Source organism: Megascapheus bottae, chromosome 4 (genome assembly GCF_031878675.1).
Source record: "Megascapheus bottae isolate mThoBot1 chromosome 4, mThoBot2.hap1, whole genome shotgun sequence".
NCBI classification, from domain to species: domain Eukaryota; kingdom Metazoa; phylum Chordata; class Mammalia; order Rodentia; family Geomyidae; genus Megascapheus; species Megascapheus bottae.
In genome coordinates, this window is record NC_143512.1 from 36,594,822 (window position 1) to 36,618,884 (window position 24,063).

The 24,063-nt window shown below is 35.6% G+C and overlaps 1 protein-coding gene across 2 annotated transcripts in view; it reads right to left on the bottom strand.

Annotated features, from left to right (window-relative positions):
* Nucleotides 1–477: 477 nt before the first annotated feature.
* Vcan (versican) overlaps nucleotides 478–24,063 on the bottom strand; it is an 81,707-nt gene continuing 58,121 nt past the window's right edge. For both annotated transcript variants that reach the window (XM_090331673.1, XM_090331672.1), the window contains 5 exons: nucleotides 21,374–21,532; nucleotides 19,549–19,631; nucleotides 5,681–5,825; nucleotides 1,603–1,785; nucleotides 478–1,453 (listed from right to left, as the gene is read on the bottom strand). In XM_090331673.1, coding sequence (XP_090187799.1) covers nucleotides 1,326–1,453; nucleotides 1,603–1,785; nucleotides 5,681–5,825; nucleotides 19,549–19,631; nucleotides 21,374–21,532 — 698 coding nt within the window. In that variant the 3' untranslated portion in view covers nucleotides 478–1,325. The remainder of the gene's footprint in view (nucleotides 1,454–1,602; nucleotides 1,786–5,680; nucleotides 5,826–19,548; nucleotides 19,632–21,373; nucleotides 21,533–24,063) is intronic.

Genomic DNA, 24,063 nt, shown 5'->3' on the forward strand with positions numbered 1-24,063 from the left:
ACTAAGTGGGAAGAGGTCAGCATAAATTCCAAAACACCTACTCCACCTAAGAGGAAGAAATGTCCACACTATTTTTACACATAAGGTCTTGCTTACGATGGGCAAACATCACTTGCTGAAAGCTATACACTTTTTCACTCTTCATTTTAAACACTTGACATGGTCTATCCATCACATTATTTAATCAGGGACAGAGTGCCTAAATTATATGGTTCCAAACTGGGTAGGTATGAAAGTTTATAATTAAAAAAAACTCTAGCATACTATATCAATTTTCAGGTCTTGGGGAAAATAACATCCAATAAATTAAATCCGTATGGCTTACTTCATTTATTTATGTATGCTTCACAGCTGCAGCATTCACACATGAACATTCAAAACTGTATAAAAGATTAAAATGGTTATATATACAAAATTTCAGGGTTTTCAAATGAATGTGTTGTTGTTTGAACAATCCCCCACCCTCAAGAGTCTATCCATTTGAAATGCCTTGAGCTGAAATTTTACCAGAGTTAGTGTTATGAATGCCATTTAAAGTAGACCTGGTTGAGTTAATAATTAGCACTTTGACCCCTAAAAATTGCTCCCGGTCACAGAAAAGTCCTCCATTCAGGCCTCTCTTGTAGGTGAAGGAAAAGAAATGCAGCACAGAAGAGTTCCACATTGGAGTCCCTACATCCATCGGGACCTCATTAGCAGAATCCAGCATCTTGGGAATGCATGTCACACCTGTGGCTGGTGCAGTGACCTACAAGCTCTTGTTTGCTAGTTGTCCAAGAAAAGCCATCCTCAGTCTTGCTGACACACAAAACGAGCAAATCAGATCGTTTCCAGCCTAAACCAACTATACGAAAGCAGCTAACCCAATGATTAAAGACCTCGAAAGCTCCATAATCATCATTAAATATGCCCAAACTCAGTGTGATCTTTTTTTTTAAATTTTATATACAGGATTAAAAAATCAACATTAAATCATCTTATTTACATGGCTATCGGTGCTGGAACTAAGCTTTTTAAATAGTATAGAAGGCTGATATTATGTGATGAAATGCTCTGCACTGGAGACTAACAGAAAGCTACAGAAATTCAGTAGGCTGGAAATGGTCCTTTTTCTGCTCGCATTCCCTTTCCTTTGTGTTCACTTTCTTTTTGAGTGTCAGTACTTTCACTGAAAACATTTTGGGGGCACAGCCAACCCAAAATGACTGGATGGTGAGCCAAAAAATTCCAAAGCAACTGATAATACTTCTCGAGGTGATAAGAAAGGCACAAGAAGTTAGGACTTTGGCTGTAATGATGAAAACACATGTTCGCCACGCAAGGGATCAGCGCCTCGACTCCTGCCACCTCCGGCTCCAACGGTGATCATGTTTTGTTGTATTTATTGAATTGTCCTGGGCTGATGAGGAATTTTTTATGTATTTCTTAGAATAAGTCCTTTGGTATGCAGATGCTACATGGAAGGAAAGAAAAAAAAAAAGAAAGAAAACACAACAATATTACTTGCTCCATACCCTAAACTACCAACAGTGTAGCGGGAAAATGAGGGTGTCTAGGAGTTGTTAGAGCACGGTTGTCCATTCTTTCTAAAGGACCACTTACGGTTCATGCAGGTTATTTTAGGCATTGCCCATCTTCCATTTCCTAGGCATCGGATAGTGGGAAGGTGGCGCTGAATGAAACCATCTTTGCAGTGATATCTAATCAAGGAGTTGATTTCATAACGAGGTTTCATCTTTCCAAAGGTCTTGGCATTTTCTACAACTGGGGGCTGGCCACAAGCAACTAAAGAAAAGCAAACTGAGTTATTTCCAAATCATCTAGGTATTTCAATTGCTATGAACCTGACTTTCTGTCTGTCTGTCTCTTTCTCTCTCGTTGACACACACTCTCTCTAGCTCTGTCTTTGTCTCTTTCACCAAACCTTATACCTTCATAAAAGGCAATAATATAGAACTAAAAAGTTTGAGATTGTTCAAGATAAATTGATTCTCTGGGTATAGTTTGGATATGAGATCATACCATTTGCATTGTGTTCTCATTAAAAACTAAAAACAAAAGGTCATACATTCATCTATTCATTTAAAAATACCACCATTCTGACAAATTTCCAAATTAAAAGTTATCCATCTTCCAATATGGACCTTGTTTTCATCACGATTCCCCACTTTTTATGCATTACCTAGTGTTGCTTATGGTAACAATCGATTTGTGACAATTAGCTATTGTAAAGAAAAACATTTCCTTGTAAACAAAAACAAAAACTTCTGAATTATAACATCACAGTTTTGAAATATGGACATAGATGCCTAAAGGTAAATAAAATACTGTCTATTTCTACTTGTGCTGATTCTTTTCTATCTTCTCTAGAAACAGGAAAGTGAATAGCATTCATGTCTCCAGTTTGTTATTATTTCATTTATATTTATTGTGTTTTGCTCTACATCTCTCATAGGAATGTCAAAAATGTAAATATAATTCTCCCATTACAGCATTTAAAAGTTTTATGATTTTGGTACCACAAGACTAGCAGAACATGACATATGGTTTCCTGAAATTATACACAGAGGTATGGTGACTACTGGAAATCTCAGTGCCAGTATGTTTAGATGTCAAAACCCTAATGTTGAAAGCTCACAATTGATACAGTTATTGGGTTTTATAGAAGGTTGTCTAAAATCATATCATTTTGCAATAACAAACTTAAGTTTAGTTCAAATAATTAGTTTAATTTACTTTTGCTGACCACAATCTAGATGCTCATACACTGTTTTCATTATATTATAGAAAACCTAATCATATGCTAATATGAATTAGACCAAAGCAAGATAAGGTTCAAAAGAATCAATTACAGAATTTACTATATATGAATCAGTGCTATGCCAATAAATTGCTTGTTTTATAATTCTAACACAAGAATTGTATAGGTTTTTAAAGTATGTATGCATGTATAATGACTGTAAATTGGCTAAAATAATTCAGTGAGTATGGCGTTAATAAGATGAAAATAGATAAGCAATAGATTCACATGCATATGCTTGATATTTGACAACAACATGGAAGAGCAGGGACAAGGGCATATAAACTTGGAGAGTTAGGTATTCATATAGAAAACTAGATCTGTTTGTTTCTCTACCTCAGAGAATATATGTTGCTCTACCTCAGAAAATACATGGGGCATGAATTTTAGACGGTTTAAATATGTGAATATAAAAGGCAAAATTATAAAATGTTCAGAAAACCATATCAAATATCTTTATGAATTCGGGGTATTAAGAATTTTTAAGGTACACAAAGTTTAAACCTTAAGGGAATATTCAGACAAAATTAAGAATTATGTTCATCAAAATCTTATAAGGTAAAAGGAACAAAGACATTTATAATCAATGCAATGTTCAAGTGACTAGTAACAGAAATACAAAAAGAGTTCCTGCAAATCAATATAAAACATAAGCAGAAAAATAATAAAGAACATGGATAAAACTTTATGAAAGTAGTGCTATAAATAATTTATAAGTACATGAAAAGATATTCAGGGAGAATTGAAGTTAGGTCACCAGAGATAACATTTTCACCCACCATATTGGGAAAAATTTCCAAGTTCAATAATGTTGTAGAAAACATGGACCTACAGTGAATATGTGAATTGGTGCAACTACATTGGAAAATAACTTGACTGTAACTAGTAAAGTTGATAATACTCTTTTATCTTACTCTTGGAATTGTATCCTTCAGAATGGCCCAAAAGATGAATGGATAAGTATAAAGATGCTTGTAGAAGCACTATTACCCAAATGTCCACTATGAAAAATGTTAGAAAAATCATACAATAAATGTATACAAAAACAAAAGCAAAGACAATGCAGCTACATACATCAACATAGGTAAATATCACAGATACAGTGCTGAACAAGACAAGGTACAGAATGTAAACAACATAATTCCACTTACAAAATTCTAGACTCTGCAAAACTAAGTCATTGATCATTTAAGGATATAAGCATATACGATAATATTAAAGGGAAAAGTAAGACAATTAGGGCATTACCTACAGTGGAAATTAGAAGGAAAAAAATGGGAATAGTGACTAGCAAGAAAATATAACTTATTTCAAAGAAATAAGAAAAACTGTATTAAGGCATTCATCTTTTAAAAATAAAACTTGTCTATAAATCCTTCTTCTAAGCATTTAATATTTCACTATAAGGCAGGAAAAAAAGTTAAAGACTATCATCTTCCTTAATCAAAAAACAAAATTAAAGATAAGCCAATGGGAAGACAGAAAATAGTGTATCCTCCTTCAATGAGAATAAAGCCATTTCCCATGGGCAAACGTAGAGCATAATGCTCTGGTAGGGAAACTCTTTCAGCTATACGGATGGAGCTCTAAACCTAGAGCTATTCGACCCTGCATCCCTCCCCAGAGCCATCTGACCACATCTAGAGACATTTTGAGTTACCACAATGCAGAGGGAATATGAGGAGTGGGAGGTTGCTACTGGCATTCAGCTCATAGAAGGCAGGAATGGTACTCAACCTTCTCCAATGCCTCCCACAATGAAGAATTATCAGGCTCCAAATGTCAATAGAGCTGCTGTTGAGAAACTCTACTATGGGAAAAAAATAACACAGAAAATATAAGTGTGTAGACCAAAAAACAGAAAAGCATGACTCCAGGACCATTTGGAGATCTAAGAAGGCAAACAAAACATTTGGATAAAGACAAATAGTTTATTAAATAGTTCTTATACCGGAAAAAGGAAAACAGCAAATACTTGATTTGCTATTTTTACCAGTTCCGTGACAGCAATGCTGAAGAAAAGCACACAGTCAGGAAAGCATCTTATATAGACAGTGTACTGAGAGAAAGTTCTACCTTTAATGAGAGTCAAGCAAAGTAGTCATGAGAGCAGCTGAGATTCCTCGGAGACCATGACTTTGTGTATCTTAGTGTTTTCTTTCTCCCATCAGAATTTATTTTTGCTGTTTAAATCTGTCCTACAATATTTACAAAGTCTGTATTTTCGATTTTGCGCTCTTTCATAATCACAGAATAATCAAGTGGGTTTTATGTTTGGAATTTGTACTTTTTCTTCTTATTTGAGGTAGCTAAAGGTCTTAGCCAGAGACTAGAAATTCATGCTTTAATACCATTAAAATAGCAAAAAATGGCATTAATACTTTTAAAGTAATAGCTATTTGTTTATACAGAAGAAGTTTATACGGAATCCTTTAGAAGCTTAAATGTATTAACCAATGATAAACACAATGTAGACTTAGAAAGAAACTGCCCAGGTTTTTTTGCTGTTTAATATTAATCAAATTATTCTCACCATGGAGCTTCTATTACAAATGTCTATATTATTCCTTGAACCTACAGACATTGGGATATTACTGTTGTTTTACGGTTTATAAGCATAAATAAGCTTGCAAGGAAATGTTTGTGACAATACTGACAGGTAGTTTATCTATGTAAATGCCACATTTTTCTCTTAGATACTTGAAATCCCAGGTGAGTACTGAAAACAAACCTTTGAAAACTGTACTGAAAACTGTAGGCTATTCCAGAACAACATGAAAGGGCATGACATGTCCAGTTCATGTCAAAAAATGAAGCTCATTCTTCTCCAGGGCATTGAAATACAGGTTAAGCGTGCAGTATGAATGAAGTAGTCCTTACCTGTTCCTTTCTTGCAGGTGTAGGTGAGATGATAATTGCAGGGGACATCATTCCACTGGCCATTTTCATGCCAAATGATTACAACACAATCTTCTCCAGCAGAAAAGAAGCTGTCTGGTTGGTTAGGTCTCCAGTTTTCATATTGCTTCAAAAATGGAGAAGGATGAAAAATTACTTGACAGTCAAAGAAAGAGCAACAGTGGCTAACTACTTAGAATAAATCTACCATCATTTTGATACCACATAGCTGAAATTATTTTCATGGAAAAGATTTTCAAACTCTGAGTGGAAAATACTGTGATTCAAACATTTCTTCTTTATTTCTATTCATCTATCTATGCAGTTGAGGAATATCAGACTATAGAATCCACCCTCAATTCAAGAACTGTTATTATATCATTAACTGTATTAACACCGATGGAGTGAAAAACTTAGGTTCTTAATTCTTGTGTATCATGTTATTTTCCAGACCACATGTGCACATAGAATCTTACATAGTGTGGGTCATAGTGCAATAGAAATTTCAGCTAGTAAATCTTATCAGACCCACTATAAAATACCTCATTTTGTTTTATGTAATGTGAACTATGAGACCTAAAAAGAATGCCATAGATCGTATAAAGTCTATATCTGACTGACCGAAAATGACAGTGAGCTAAAATCTAATTCTATATCTTTTTACATAGCTTCTAAGTTTGCCAAGGAGAGCATACATGATTTTTTCTAATCAGGAAGAGTTACCATTACAAGCTGATCAGTGAATTTATCAGAAAGCACTCCTAGATTTTCTCAGTTAGTAGATTTCCATTGGGATCATTTCAAATTCCCACTCACATGGATGCCAAATTCATTTCACCTGACATCTCCTCCTGATTGAGACAATCACTGCCTCATCTTCAAACCAAAATAAAACTCAGCCACTATGTTGCTGAAGTGATTCCCAAAGTCTCTACTGCCCAGACCTCTGGTAAAAGATTTAATTGTCTTTGGTGAGAATTACATTTGGCTTGAAGCAATCATTTAAAAGGCATGTTCCTATAGTTGTTTAACGGAGCTGTGAGTTAATGGTGCAGAACCAAAACTTAAGTCCACGGTTTTTATAAGAAAATGTGGTACCCACAAAACACAATTACCTCATGCTCACAATTGATGATTCAAATGTGCATATTTTCCTGGGCCTGCATGCTTTGATTTTTGAATAACTTTCTTTGTTTCCACCTTAATTTTTTCACAGCCTAATTTTAACACCACTTACAGGGAAGGAGATGATAACAAATCTTTGACTTTAGGATCAAGAATGTATTTTCTGAAGAGAGTTAAAGATTGAGAATCAATGCCTTCTCGGGAATCAACTAGGAATTCTTTTTTTTTCTTTTCAACTTTTTTCCCATATATTTTCTATTGTAATTAATAGAAGGGTTACATTATATTCACCAGATAGAAGGTACATTACTTCACAAACATTGATACCCTTTCTCATGTCTTGGTCCCCATTTCCCTCCCCCCACACCCACCCCTCATCTTGTTTCCCCCTTTCCTATCTGATTTCAAATGACCAAATACGCATATATACAATATATCAGATAATCAGGTGAAATACTGTAACAATATGAGATAACCAAGGGACAGCAAAAGAGATGAGAGATAACATAGTACATTAAGGACAACAATCACTCATTATATGGCTTCAGTTTCTATATCCTGGAGGTCCTTTCATTTAGTATCATCCTATATGCCTTTATGTCTCTAGTTTTGTTCTATTGTAAATTTCTACTAGGAGAGCCCAAGGTTTCTACTGATTATGACAAATGAGGGAAACCATTGAGTCTATGTTCCTTTGAGTCTGGCTTACTTCACTTAATATGATTTTTTCTAAGTCTTTCCATTTCGTTATAAATGGGGCAATGTCATTCTTTCTGACAGCAGCATAGAATTCCATTGTGTATAAATACCACATCTTGCTGATTTACTCATCAACTGAGGGGCCTCTGGGTTGGTTTCATATCTTTGCTATGGTAAATACAGCTGCAATGAACGTTGTTGTGTTAGTAGCTTTAGATGTCCTTGTTTCTGAACAATTGGGTAAATGCCAAGTAGTGGAATTGCTGGGTCATAGGAAGGACGTAGCTAGCAAATTAACTAGAAAGCCTACAGAGTGGGAGATCTTCACTAACCATACAACGGACAAAGGCCTCATATTAAAATATATCAACAGCTCAAAAAATCCAATCACTCCAAAACTAATCTCCAAAGTAATAAACATCCCATTAAAAGAAGGGCCAAAGCCTTAAAGAGAGTCTTCTCTGATGAAGAAATAAGAATGGCCTGTAGACACATGAAGAAATGCTCAGCATCTCTGGTCATAAAAGAAATGCACATCAAAACAACTCTAAGATTCCACCTCACTCCAGTTAGAATAGCCATGATCAAGAAATCTCATAACAACAGATGCTGGAGGGGATGTGCCAGGAGGGATCACTACTACACTGTTGGTGGGAGTGCAAACTCATTCAACCACTATGGAAAGCAGTATGGCAGTTCCTCAAAAGACTCAACTAGGAATTCTATAAGACTATTACAGATCTTTTTTCACCTAAAGTACCATTTACATAAACAAATATAGAATTTTGAATTGAGCAGTGTAAGCTTTTTTCACTTGTCTCTGAATATTTCTTTTCCTTACTTAGAATTCTTGGGTAATCAACTTCTTTTTGTTTTTGTATTTGTTTATTGTGTTTTTGAGACAGGTTCTCACTACACAGCTCAGTCTGGCCTTAGATGGTCCATTCTGTGCTATTACATTTTTCTATTGGTGCTAGGAATTGAACCCAAGACTTTGCACATGCTTACCGCTGACTTACACCCTAGCTTTTATACTCTCTATTCTGAATTGACCCACTTCTAAGATTGAAAGAGTAGACTACTACTTATTCTACAAAGCAGACACGGGTTGAGGAAGCTCCTCTTGCCTCCTCAGAGATAATAATGGAAACACAAAAATTGGATTGCCTGAAAGGGCACTAGATTATTTCATACTTCCATTCTTAATTGATAGTAAAGAAAATTATGACAACAACTCAAATACTTGATGCAGAAGAAAGCCAATTCAGATGTAAAATGTTCTTGCATTTTATTAAGAGAGAATTATTCATACTTGTTATAAAACTGCTTAATGCTATATGTCATGTAATTAAATTTTTTGTAAAGTTCCAATTGACTAGTTCTCTATATCTTTAAAAAGAAAAAGTTCCAAAAAGAAAAAGAATTTCAATTAACTTCAATTCAGTCACTTTTTTATTCTTTCCCTTTTGTCCCCCAGATGGATTTAAGCATTGCAGGTGCTAAAATAATAAAATGATGCCAAAACCTTGAACAAAATCCAATAGATAATAAATATGTTTCTCTCACATGAAAATTGTCTTCACAAACCACAGATTCTGAACCAACTGATGGTGAAGGGAGAAAAAAAATCTCATAGCAGGCCAAAGTTATTCATCAAAGTACATCAAACAATAATTGCTTAGACTATTTTGTTCCAAAGAACTATTATTGTGAATAACTCATTTCTCTCACACATAGAAGAGAAGACTCCTTCCATGAGTTTTCTGCACATGACTTCCTACTGTGTCAAAGCCCCTGAACTCTGGAAGAATGACCTTGTATCTTAAAGTCTGATTTTTCTCACTGAGAATGGCTGGGAAGAGATTCTCTACATAGTGCTCCTTTAATTCAGGAACCAAAAAGGGTTTGGGGCATGATTTAAGTGATAGTGTGCCTTACAGTAAGTTCAAAGACCCGAGTTCAAACTCCATTGGTGCAAAAACAAATAAGTAAACAGAAAAACAAATGCCATAGAATTGACCACCACCTTAAAACTGAAATCATCATCTTTAGTCTGAGTAGTTTAAAGCACCTGCTTTGTTGAAATGTGAGAGACAACTAGCAGCCTTCAGAACTCTCACCCATTTCACCTTTCTACTGAGATAATTTGTCATTGTAGTCAAATAATTACAAAGAAAATCATGAAGAGATAGTTTCTCAAAAGTGCCAGGCTCTCTACAGATGTTGTTGTCTTTTCCTCAATTCTAAATTGCATAATATAAATAAAAGCAAAGGAGCTGGGAGCATGGCCTAGTGGCACAGTGCTTGCCTAGCATGCATGAAGACCCGTGTTCGATTCCTCAGTACTACATACATAGAAAAAAGCTGAAAGTGGTCCCATGGCTCAACTGGTAAAGTGCTAGCCTTGAGAAAAAGTTCAGTGCTCAGGCCCTGAGTTCAAGCCCCACAAATAAATAAATAAATAAATAAATAAATAAATAAAAGCAAAATTGTCAAAAGCAGGTAGAATTAAATCTCATTTGTGATTTGGGAGTTTCAGATCTACCCCTTCCACCTACACACATACACACATACGCTTTTAGACAGTACACGTATAGTTATTTAGTTATTTTTGGCATTATAAACAAATATATTTAAGACATTTGAGGACGTCCATAGGCACAGATTCGTGTATTAGATGAGTTCCTGCCAAAAGTAGACGAGAACCCAAATGGTTGTCCAGGGTAGAGAGCAATGGAGCCCTTGGCATGAGAATACTGAACTGTTTGTTATGTATAGTTGAAAGTTAATCACACAATTGCTATATACTAGCCAGACATTGGCACAATTTAAATTTGCACTTGGGGTCTCTCATGTATGACTAGCATTGAAAGAATGAATATGTAGCTGCCAAAAGCCTAGGATATCTCTCTATTCAAATGTTTAGCCGAGGTTTTTCAGCTTGCACTCAGGCATCCATCTCTTTCTCACTTCTTACAATATATTACAATTTTGATTATATTGAACCATCAACTGAACCATGTGTTTTAGAACTATTATAATTTTGCTAAACATACCTTAAACAATTACATGTATTCCATTGATATAAATAACTTTTGACACTTGCCCATGGATATGCTATGGTGACAGCATCCATTATTATAGTTGTTGGAGAATTTACTAAACTTTAAGCTTTAATTTAGATTTTTTTTTCTCCTCCCTGAACAATGCACTCATCGCTCTTAATCTACCATCTCTCTCCAGGCATTGCTAATGTAATTCACAATGTAAAGGTTCATACAAAACCACAAAAATCCTGTAGTTTCAACTGCCAAGGAAACTAGCCAAGCAAAATTTTCTGTTGGATTCTATTACTGTGTGTAAAGTGAAGGGTCAGAAAAGATTAGTCCTAATATTTACCTTATTAAGAAGATTTTCCTAAGCATGTGACCTGTATTATCTTCACGGTATATTTGAAAAATCTTCTCATTCTACAATGAAGTTGTAGGTTTACAATAGCCATGCAATTAGTTCAAAGAGAATATAATTGATGCATAGGTCTGGTGCAGTTGGAAATGTGCAGTTTTGAAACATAAAATATAAAATGAACACTAGGTGGCAGTGTATATCCATCATTATAGTACTATGCTTGCTTGAAAAAATAGAATTGGGGATTACATCTAGACAATCATGATTAAATCCAGGTGGCAAAATGATTAAAGGATTATCTAGGATGTGTGCCCCCCAGTTTTGTGAGAGAAAGAATCTGGTAGAAGACCTTAGATAACCAGTATTTTTCAATCTGCTTTAAATTCCTTTACTGAAAGTGCTGGCATGGATCAGGACGCTTGTACTTATAATGGATTTGGTGAATTTTAACTCCTTTGTACAACTATTTAAAGATAATAAAAATATTCCTACGTGTCATATAATTATATATATTGTAAGCTATATATTATATATGTATTAAATGTTATATAATAAAATAATTCATAAAACAAGAAAAATCCTTAGTGGTCATTGTTAACTGTAATATAAATTTTCTGACTAAAACACACTCTACAATTTCCCATTTTCACTTGATTATTATGTGATGATAATGTGATAGTCATGGTGAGATTTCATCGGAAGCAAAGCCAAGTTTGGAGCAGTCCTGAACTTAAATAAGCAGCTCTGCACACAAATGTCTGCTACGTGAATGACAGCTAGTTGGCTTTCAGGAAAAAAACTTATCTAGGAAACTTGACACCTGTACTAATATCTGACTTTTCAGTGTGCCTAGTCCTTTCATCACCTGAGACCCATAGCACAACGACTCAACTCCCAGAGCTACAAATTAAATCCAAATACAGCCCATGCCAACCACAACCAGATTACCACCAAAGAACGAAAGCAAATTCCAAACAGAAAACACTTCGCCAACATGTCTGGTATCTGCCTGGAATCACACACAGTGAGTGATAAGAAACCAAAAGGTGCACTGAGCATAACCACTCCCAATCAGCTCCTGCGTTTCAGAATGGGCGTCAAATCATTATCTGAAAAAAGCTATTCCAGAAATCAAAACTTTTGGTAACTTTGAAATGACTTTTCCTCCTGGGTGGCTAAGGTACACAATAGACATTTGTTTGCAGGCTGTGGGGGGAAATTTAACTTTGTTTAATTTAACTTGTTCATGGAAAAGGACTTCCCTGTGAGGTAGGTGGACCCCTTGCTGCTCCTTAGTCTGGGTCCTCATTTATTTATGTTTTATAGGAGGTTATGGTTTTGCTGTTGTCTTTTAAGTTGAACAGAGTAATTCACTGATCCACAACTGGAAATAAAAGAGCAGCTTTGTTTCACAAGAGAAAGAGACATTTGTTTTGGTGTCACTACCCTTACCCTGGCAGCCTGGACTTGGATTCTACCAAACACCAATATGCTGAAGGGAAGAAAAACGAACTCAGGGTCTCCTGATAGTTAAAGTGGCAACATGCCCGTTATTTTCCTAGCTGCCAAAGCACTATGCAGGACAGACAATCTGGCCACTCTTGAGAACAGCGCTAATCTTGTGTAATAGTGTGAGCTCACTGGCCTACAAAGCCGTGATTATCAACAGCATTCTTCAGAGAGATGTGAGTTACTCCCACTGTGAGACCACTGTGACACAGGGGGCCCAGGCAGAGCCCTACAGAGTAACTTGTATTTAAACCCTGCAATGAATGGTGCCAGTAGGCTCCTTAACCTCAAGCTGCTTTGCACAGGTCTTCAATCATGAAATAGCAGTGATCCAAACGCAGTGACAAAGTGCCAAAACCCATTTAACAGCCCCTCCTCCCCCTGTTTTTTTTTTTTTTTTGCTTTTTCCATGGTTATGCATTGACTTACACTAATTAGCAGTTAAATTGAAACATCTGCATCCAATTCTAAAGTTTGCTAGAGCACTGTCAGTAATGCATCTTGAGAAAGGAACTACTGTATCAGTGTTTCCTTTTTTTTTCTTTTGATTTTTTTCCCCACCTCTTCCAGGATAAGCTTTTCAATTATAAAATGATTGGCTAAATAATTGTTTCTTGCAGCCATTCGGCCTGCAACTTGCTATCGAAACTCCAGAAGTCCAGAGGGAAGACAGGATTTTGTGCTGTAGAGCTAGCTACTCTTTGACTTTCAATATCTCTCATGTAGCTACAAAAGAACCAGCCACTGATTTGAAACCCAAGTGCATTGGCTGCACAAGTAAAAACTTTCACTAATATCATACGGTCTTTAAAATCTCATACTTGTGAATTACATGTTAAAGGATGAAGCAAGAACATATGCTTTTCTTGGCTCTTAGGTTAATCTAATGAAATCTGTGAAGCTTACCATAATTAAATTAATATTAATATGCAGTGTGACTTGATCTCAGAGGAGTAGCATTTGGCTTGGAGCTAAAAGCATGTTATAGCTAACAACAGCTGCAAATATTTTGTTGAAAGATTGTTTTAAGGTTTGTAAGTTATAAATGTAAAACTTAAGGCTTCTTTGGGAGAAGGGATATAAATGGTGAGATATATTTTTATTGCCACACAATAGTTATCTATGTTAATGGGCACAATGTGACCTTTTATAACAGATATACAATTAGTGATCGTATCAGGATAACTGGCATATTCATCCTCTCAATCTAAGATTCTCTCTACCATTTAATGTACTTAGAACTTTTCTTTAACTGTAAGGGTTTTGTTTTGCATTGTTTTCTGCCAAATCATGACCAATCCCTTCAACTAAGCAGATGTTTACAAATAGGACTAGAGAGCATTAGAATTAGTTAATTTTCCAAATTCTCTTTTCAAAGTCCAGGACATCTGGGAGAGAAAGGAGGAGAGAGACCTTTGTGTTCTGATAGAGCAATAATGATACATTTCCTGTAGAAGAATAGTGGTTTACAGCCTGTCATGTGTTGCTCCCCATCTCCACCTCTTTTAAGTGCCTCTTGCTAGGTTATAGGCTATTTCTTTATTGTTCCTACGTTTCTCAAAGCTGGCTTTTCTCACAGTATACTGCTTGACAGAAGGATGTGTTTACAAAAAAAAAAAACCAAAAAGTTCTCTGGATTGAAAGGCAAACCCACACCAGTTGGGCCATTCCTGGGCATGGTCTCTGGTAAGTTAGAAAGCCAGGCAGGAGAGGGTTAGAAACCTTCCAGCTTCACCCACTTCCTGGTGCAAGACTGAGCTTATCAAAATGAAACACATATACAAAGAAAATTTTTAAGTGGAATTGATTTACATTCAAAAGGTAACTGGACTAAACTGTCCTATCATTTAGGCTTTTGTAATCCATGTTCCAGCCACGAGGGTACACAGGATGAGTTGCTAGGAAGTAGTGGGTAGTATGATATATATTTGTCTATGATTCAGTAACTTGCCCTACAACTTCCCACCCAGACTCAGATCAATACGTAGGAGGACGCTCAAAAGATGAGTTCAAATGCCAGGACCCATACCAAAAAAAAAAAAAAAAAGTGAAGGACAAGTAAGAAACATTTGCTAAAATACTTAGGTTGGGACTATTTTGCCAAACAAAAGGAAGCAAGGAAGGAAGGAAGGAAGGAAGGAAGGAAGGAAGGAAGGAAGGGAGGGAGGGAGGGAGGGAGGGAGGGAGGGAGGGAGGGAGGGAGGGAGGGAGGGAATATCAAACCCTCTAGAAGCTCCTCAGTAGTTTTAAAAGGGAACTACTTTTCCATTTCTATTCAATCTCAATCTTCTGGCATCACCACTTAAGGTAACATTTTTCTTAGAAGTAATTATATGGGATCTACTGAAGCTGCCAATTCTCATGATGGAGTATAGCTACAACAGAGCTGGGGTGGGGAGAGAGGGGGTGAGGTGTCTACAGAAGCGGTGAAAAGAGCAATATAGATAGTGGAGAATTCCTGTTGTGAGAATTTTATTCCCAGAGGTCCAAAAAGGAGGGAGTAAGATGGTGATAGGTTTAAATACCTGGAATCTACAGTTTGACTTTAGACCATCTGATGAAGTATATCATATGAGGTAATGGGCTTTGCTGTATGCTACTGTCATGTGATGCGCGCGCGCACACGTGTGTGTGTGTGTGTGTGTGTGTGTGTGTTGCTGGAATGGAACTTAGAACCATGCACACACATGATCCCCTTTTAGGGAATTTTTTTCCCCTTTTTCCTATGTTTGAAAACCAACCTATTCTGTTTTGATGGGGTTATGTTCATATGAGTGCAACTGTAAATAGTTTTACTTTAGACAAATAATACATGTCATAAGGAAATTTAACCAAAAGACTTACTATACTCAATTTAAGCTTTGAAAGGGAGTGTAATGAACATATGTAGTGCTAGCCTTGACAAAACCCAAGGATAGTGCCCAGGCCTTTGAGTTCAAGCTCCAAGACTGCCAAAAAAAATTTTTTTAATGCTGCTCAGTGTTTGTTCTAGGGGAACTATGCTACAAGGTGCTAGAATAATAAAGATGGGCATTAATTCCCGTCTGAGACCATTCCTTGTTAGGAAGCCCAGCCCATAGGGATTAGTGAGAACAGTGCCATAGAAGACCAGGAGCACTGGAGGAAAGTCTTAGCCATGCCAACTCATGATGCCTTCTTGGAAGTAGTTTTAGCATACTTGTAAGGCATTTAACTGTCATAAGTTGAAATTAGCAAAAGATGAGGGAACATCTTTAACCACTGGGCAAGTCACATGGAGTATGGGATTTATTCCAGCACTGAGGTGCTATATTTAGGAAATACAGTGGCAAATGAAAGGGTGGGCTTTGTGTGCTGTCCACATAACATGCATTAGATACAAAACATGAGGGAGACACTGAAGAATCCTAAGGAGGGAGTAACACAAGTTCATAGCTGGGGAACGCGAGGTCCCAGGGAAAACACTTCAGACTCGTCATTCATTTAACAACTGGTTAAAGATACAACTTAAAAGTCAGCACTTAATACAGATACCAGATAAGAAAAGTTTGTTTAAATTCTTCAGCTTCAATGTGTATTTAACTCAAATGGCTTAACTCATTGTATTTGAAGACATAACTTGGTTGGCAAGGAAAGAAATTCTCAAATTTGTCAGGGGGTTTAATAAAGCACTAAGTGTAGGTTGTTGTTTGAGACTAGCAGTCAAGTTAAAGAATAACTGATTAGGAGAAAGCCCAGTGACCAACTCAAAGCTGTGATGAAAGAAAATAAACATAAATCACAAGGGTAAGGCTAGCTACAATTTTCATTCATTCATGAAATGAATGAAATGTCACACTTCTATGTGACATTTATCAGGCAAACATCCCAAATAAATAATGAAAAAGATTATTTAATATAACAGAAACAAGAACTTGGCATTTTACCAATCATATCAACAATGGTAGGGACCAAAAATGTGGAAAGAAATCAATCAAAATCTGAAGAACTAGGGAAACTTAGGATGATTTATTCAAGCAGTATCACCAATTTAGCACAAGCAAATGAATTAGTCTCACTGAAAAAAAAAAACACAATCATGTTAAATGTGATATAATTCTAGTGGAAGCTTATTGAAAACAAAGATTCATTATTTTAATAAAAATATCATTGAAATTGAAGCCTAATATACACTTGTTTGTTATTTCTGGGTTGTAAAACGGAATATCCAAAGACAGTGTGAGGTAAATATCAAAGGTGCCTTTTGTTTTCATACAGTTCTACCTCCCAGGATGGATAAGCTCTAATAAACCTTTCAAGAGAAAAAAACAACTGAGGGGTGAGAGGACACAGAAGAGGAGAGGAATCACTTGAAATATAAACAAAGTCCCCCAAATTGCAAAGAGCCAACTCAACACCATTTTCAAATGTAAGCACACAATGTTCACCCTGATGAAGGCCTGAACATCTATTAAGGACATTTTCAAAAGCAAGAAACTTGGAGTAAACAGTGAAACAAAGGAGAGCTATTTGATTCAAAGGCCTGCACACATATGGAACCTGTTAAGGAGATGGGTGACTGTAGAAAGAACTACAAACGAGTTTAAGAGACACCTAGACCATCTCCAAAAGGAAGGGGACAGAGGAAAGGGTGGATTCAAAGGCAGGAAAGTGGGCTTGAGATCAGTCAAATGGGAGGGACACTGGCTCTGAGGCAGATGCTCTTTCTTGTTCCCAAGAGTTCAAAGTTAAGAAATACTCCTTTGACCACTTTTATTTTATACAGAGTGAACTAAGAAGAAACCATGGGTCTGTCAGAGTGTTCTGGATGTACTTGTATTGCTTCTTGCATAAACGCCACTTGTTTATGTGTTTCACTTGCTTCCTTTTTTTAAACAAAGATTACAACCTAGGCACACTGGTTTTCAATTGAAAAATTATGTTTATGCTGTATGATTACATTACATTAAGCTATGTTCTTTTGAAAAATTCTAATGAAAGTAAATATTTTTTTCTAGACAAAGTATAGTGTTTAGTAATTTACCATTGTTAAGACCAGTCTATGAAAATGACAATTAGACTGTTTATAGCATTTATGAAGATTAAGCTACTCAAACAAAAATTAATTGAATATTGGTGTTGGTAGCTCATGCCTGCAATACTACCTACTCAAGAGGCTGAGATGTGAGAATCATCAACCTGGCTAGGTTGGATTCAAACCTGGTTCCAATTCACTATAAAAAACCTGAAATTGGAACTGTGGCTCATGTAGTAGAATGCCTGCCTTAAGAGAAAAGTCTAACCGCAGTGTTCAGACTCTGATTCCAGCTTCAATATCACTACAAAACAAACATAAAAATTAGCTGAGTTTTCTCCTTCACCATAGATTATGACAATGGATGAGTCAGTCTCATCCATCTAAACCTGGAGGGAAGACAAATTCTCTAATATTCTCATCAAGCTACCAGAAAGAAGCTAACTTTCATTCTCATTAACAAAGCTCACAGTACTAGGGGGTAAAGCTTTATCGCAGACATCATGAGAAATAAAAAGTAGGAACAAGAGCCACTTCTTCAAGGTGATGAACTGCTAAAGGAGAGAACAGAATGAATATCTAGCTATGCAGAATAAATGACACATTAGAAACAGTCTGAAATTTGATTCAGTCAGGTCAGTGTGCAGCACATGAAAGACTTTTTACACGCTTTATCCAAACAATTGAAATTATTGTAGGCTTGGGTCACATGCAGAAAGCTAGCCAATAGAAAATAAGTGGTCCATATCTGAGGGTTATAAGGAATTGCATAATAAAACTGGCCACTTGAGTCATGTGCATTTTAGCTTTTGGGCAAGAGATGGGAGCTCACAAGTATTTTTCATTCACAAGTATAATTTTACAGGAAATTATCTGTGGGAGGTAAACTAATAAGAGTCACAGAGACCTAGTTTACAGGAATTCATAAGGGGAAACTGATTAAAAACTATGCTAAAGAATATATATGAATTATGATAGTTTTATCAAATATAGAAAAAAGGCTCAAGTGTGTTCATTTACCTAAAAGAAAGCCAATAAAAACAAAATACCTATTTTCAATTAAAATTAAAATATTCTATACACCCACAATTCATCTGACAAATACTATTTCCTTAGGCAAAGTAAAATGAAAATATTCAGATATAATGATTACAGGTATACTAGCTAAGATAATTAGGGGAAAATGAGACTATTAATCTTAAGGGCAGAACCTATAGAACTTACTAAGAGTGTATTTTATAGGTAATATATTTTTCCTGGGTTTTCTCCATTTGCCAAAAAAATCAACTTATGAACTTGAATAGCATGTCTTGCTGATTTAATGTAAATAGTGATGACAGAGAACAAAACAGGTTTTATTTCAAGTTGTTAAATTGCAATTATAGTAAATTGCTTTTAAAATCAAATTCAGATATTGACTTTACCTCTTAAGAATTGTGTGACTCCAGACCAATACCACAACCTATCTGACCTTCCTTTTATTTACCTGTGAAACAGGTTAACATACAGATGAATTCACCCACCACGTAAGTACAAATGGGCTCGGGGCATTTTGTAAGTGCATGGACAAACTTTCCTGAACTAAGAAAATCTACAAAACTCTTTCAAATGCATAAAATAATTCAGTCTCAATAGCAGAATAAACTTTCCTTTGTGCTAAACTCAATTTGAGATGAGAGGAAGATATGAAATGAAACATATCTACCTAAATAATTACAAAGGCTTAAGGAAACTAAGACTAAAAAATTTTTAATTTTCACTTAAAAATATTTAAACTTTACTTTTTACTCACTGTCTAGCCTAGTGTTCCATAATGCTGTCTGCACTTCAGAAACACCTGGAAACATAATAACTACTGCCGAAGACTTAGACAGTGATGTTTAATTGATATAATCAACACAATTCTTTTGGCAATCTAGTTTTTCCTCCTGGAGGAAATCTGTCATACTCTTCTTTAAGCAGATTCACAGTTATGGGAGAGCTTGGAACCCCATGGTAACCCTTCCCTGACTGAAGCAAGCCAGTCATTTAATGTGCCTTCAGTTCAATGTATTCTCTGTAATATGAAACACAACACAATACCAAGATCAAGGTACAGTTTTGAACAATGTCTTACCAATGTGCTACCATCAGTCCAACGGAAATCATGCTCAAACATCTTGTCATTGAGGCCTATCCACTGATAGTCATGGCCCAAACCTGAATGGAAAATAACACAGATGTATTTACTGCTTTTGCTAAAAATTATTTTCAGAGTGAATCATGCATTTTCTCTCCTGGCTGGATTTTGTTTAGTTGTTCATAAAAAAATTCTCCTATTAAATGGAAATACTTAGAAAAAATCATATTAAGTGAAATAAGCCAGACTCAAAGGAACATAGGCTCAATGGTTTCCCTCATTTGTCATAATCAGTAGAAACCTTGGACTCTCCTAGCAGAGATTTACAATAGAACAAAACCTAGAGACATAAGGCCATATAGTCTTATGCTAAATGAAAGGACCTCCAGAATACAGAAACAAAAGCCATATAATGAGTGATTGTTGTCCTAATGTACTATGTTATCTCTCATCTCTTTTGCTGTCCCTTGGTTATCTCATATTGTTACAGTATTTTACCTGGTTATCTGATATATTGATATATGCGTATTTGGTTATTTGAAATTGGATAGGGAAGGAGGGAAAACGAGATGAGGGGTGGGGGTGGGGGGAGGAAAATGGGGACCAAGACATAAGAAAGGGTATCAATGTTTGTGAAGTAATGCACCTTATATCTAGTGAATATAATGTAACCCTTCTATTAATTACAATAAAAATACATGTAAATATATGAAAAAAATTCTCCTATTGTATCCTTTGTTCTTCTGCACAATGTACTTTAAACTAAAAGGCTAATTTTCAAACACTATTTAACATTAAAACAACACATAGCTGATAATTTCTGTGGCACCCTAGTATATTTAAAATGTTTTCCCTCTTTATGCTTGACATCTTTCTATTAACTCTTTTGATAATCAACTCCATTGGCTAAAAAAACTTATTAACTAAATAAGATTATAATTCTCTTACTTTAAGAACCAGATATTTCTTCTGAAAAAAAACTGAACAATGAACATCTAAGTCGATTTTTTAAAAAATCGTTATTCTAAAAAATCTCTTACTTTACTGTGAAATGACTAAATGACAATTGTATCATTCAATAAAGTTAACTGAACGCTATTCACATTACAAATGAACAATTAAGCTCCAAAATGATTCAAAGCATTGTGGGCACATACTCAACAGAACATCAAACAGTGTTTTATGTGAACTATAATTCTATATATTTGCTACATAAATATATATAGCTACATGTCTTGATGTTTGCTGTAGCAAGAAGCTACAGAATAGCTCAAAGTGTAACTTTCTTCAGTTTTCAGTCTTTGCCTAGTCATTTCTCACAGCTCATTTTCGATGGTCCAAAACAGTTAGAAACTTGGGTAGGAACTTATGTGCGCAGAGGACAAGACTAGGATGATATTCACATCTCAATTTTAGTTAACTAGATAAAAATAACTGACAATTTCTTCCTTGATTTCAGATAGCACATGCAAATACCCGAAAGAGAGGTGATAAGAAATTATATGGAATTAAAGAAACTACAATATCATAGTTGAATCATAAGGAATGGCCCTCTTTTTTGAAAGTCAAAGAAACTACTAATTTCTAGGGTTTCAATCTGTAAGTAATATTTGCTAAAGTGGGTAACACTTTTCTATTTTATCACTGAATGCTTCCCTAAGTCAGAGTCACTTGGTAGATGATTTTAAATAGGTTATAGACAAAGGATGTCATCAAATGAATCAAGACTAAGACAGCTACTTCTTTTCGGTTGGATATAGAGAAAAGTGAAAGGGACACATGGAGTCCAGTTTCAGGAAATGTATGTCTGTCTTGTACATACGGTTCACAAACATTTGCTCTTCATGAGACAGGATGCTGGTGAGGTGGGCACCCTGCAATCGGCATTCCCGTTCAGCTGCATCCCAAGTGCGTCGGTGGGCAAAGTATTTGTAGCACTGCCCTTGGAATTTGTGCCAGCCGTAGTCACATGTCTCAGTGTCTGGGAAAAGAAAAAAAGACTGGACTTTATTAAACTCATCTACGTCATTCAAACTTGGCTTTGCAATCCAAGTGTTGACAGGTTAGCCAAGCCAAGATCTATGCAATGTTCCTAAAGTAGCTGATTCATAAATTTGGTTACTATGACAAAGAAATCGTTATAAAATGAGCCCAACTAATCCTAGCCAAGTGGGTGGCTGTACATCTTTGGAATAAAAATGTGGATCTAATTGCTATTTCCTTCATTAAAAACATTTTTTTCCATTAAAAACATTTTAAGCAGGAGAAATACTAGAAGAGCAACCAGCTCCCATGTCTGCTGACTCCCTTGTGAAGCAGTTGGGACTAATTTCTTAGCTACACAATTTCTCTTGTAAGAATCATTCACAAATGATAAGAGTTCTGGATAACAGGATTAACAACACTATTTTGCATAACAACTTCAAAAGCTACTTTTAATGTACACAAGGATATGCGGGGGGCGTGTGCACAGGCTTTGGTTGTATAAAATTTACATGTGTACAGGCTTTGGTTGTATAAAATTTACACAGAAGGGAAAAAAGCATCATGAGTAGGCAGTCTTAGTGATTTATGTGTCCGTCTTCCACACCAAAAGGGACTTCCACAGTAAGTGCATCAGGTTTTAACTTGATTTAAAGTGAAATAACTATGTTCCTGCTGTTTAAATGTCCTTCCCCTATTCTTCCCCTCCCCTCCTGTCACTCTAGCTGTCTGTTTCCCCTGGTATCAGTTCAAATAAATCTAAATATTATATGGATATGTATTCAAGCAAATCTAAATATTATGTAGGCTTCAGTTTTATTTTATGTGTGCTTTCAAGAAAACAGCCTTACCATAGCAATTTCATTCTCATTGGCAGTCTACATTCAGACATACCTATCCTCCAAATTATAGAATGATTAGTAAAAATAAATTTTACTTTCACAGACCCTATCTTACAAATATATTGAAGCAGTTACAGGTAAAATACGATGCAACTGAAAAGTTCATGAAATTGTAGACACCAGGCAAGCCTTCCAGATTGCTGTGTATTTTTTAAACTATTTAATAAAATCAAATCCAACTCCAAGAAATAAGTGCTTGTTTTCCATTAGACTTGGTGGCCAAATTGACTGTCACATGATCTCTTTACTTTCCTTCAAGTTCGTCCTCCTTGTATAGTCATGAGAGGGTATACGTTCTAAGGGATTTATCTTTTTTTTCCCCCTGCTTCCATGATTTAGACCATGATCACACAACAGACAGAGCATATCTCTGAAGGCAGATTCCTTTTCAGTTCAGTCTATCAGGCCTGCTGTTTAGTGACAGGCAGATGACTAATTGTTTCGAATAATCTGCACTGCCAGTTTGGACTGTGATTCAAGTGTAATTTGGAGATCACCAAGTCTCCTGGGAAATACTTACGACAAACCTAAATGGTTTGATTGAAGAGTAGCACTCTGCACCAAAGAATGAAGCCACATTTGACTTTCGAGATTCATTTGCAAGAATTTGAGATGTAGTGATAAAGGAAGAGAGGAAATTTGTCTTCAGATTCAAATGTTCTCAAGAGAGGAGAGGATTGGACAATAATGTAGAAAACCATTGTTGCCAAAGCCGATACTATGATAGTGCAACCCTGTCATATTCCTTAACCTTCAGTATTATAGTTTCTTTTATGACATGCATTTTAAAGTTCTAGCAGATCTTCATCATTTAAATAATACATCACAGAAAACTATGCATTTAAAGAACTCCTATCAACTTAAATAATTTAAATTTTTATCTTTTTTTTGTATTTGTCATTAAAATAGATTGTCATGACATATGTCTTTCTCTTTTACTAAACAACCCAGATGCCCTACTATAGATGAATGGGTACAAAAAATATGGTACATATATACAATGGAAGTCTACATAGCTACCAGACAAGAAAAAATAATGGCATTCGTTTATGTTATGTGACTGTTGTTCTTAATGTATATGTTATTTCTCTTTTCCTTTGTTGCCCTTTGGTTAATCTCACATTGTTACAGTATCTGACTTTGTTACCTGGTATATATGTCTATTTGTTTACTTAAAATAGGAACGGGAAGGAGGGAAAACAAGATGATTGCGAGGGGGTGGACGGAGGGAAATGGGGACAAAAACATGAGAAGGGGTATCAATGTGTGAGAAGTAATGCACTGTAATCCCTCTATACACTACAATAAAAATATCTAACTAGCTAAATAAGGAAGTAAATAAATAATGGCATTCACTCGGAAGTGAATGAAACTAGAGCAAATCATGTTGAGTGAGATAAATCAAGACCAAAGCTTATTAGACCCAAACAGTACAAAAGCGATGACTCAATATTTGGGTACTCGAGGTCATTGACATGATCTTCTATCTACATAGACATAAAAATATATGATGGGATATATATTCTATAGACATAATATTATATAGATCAATATGTATCTATGACATACCAACTTTGAGCTTAACTGTAATTTTGTTCTTAAATTTATGTGACAGTAATTGCATATA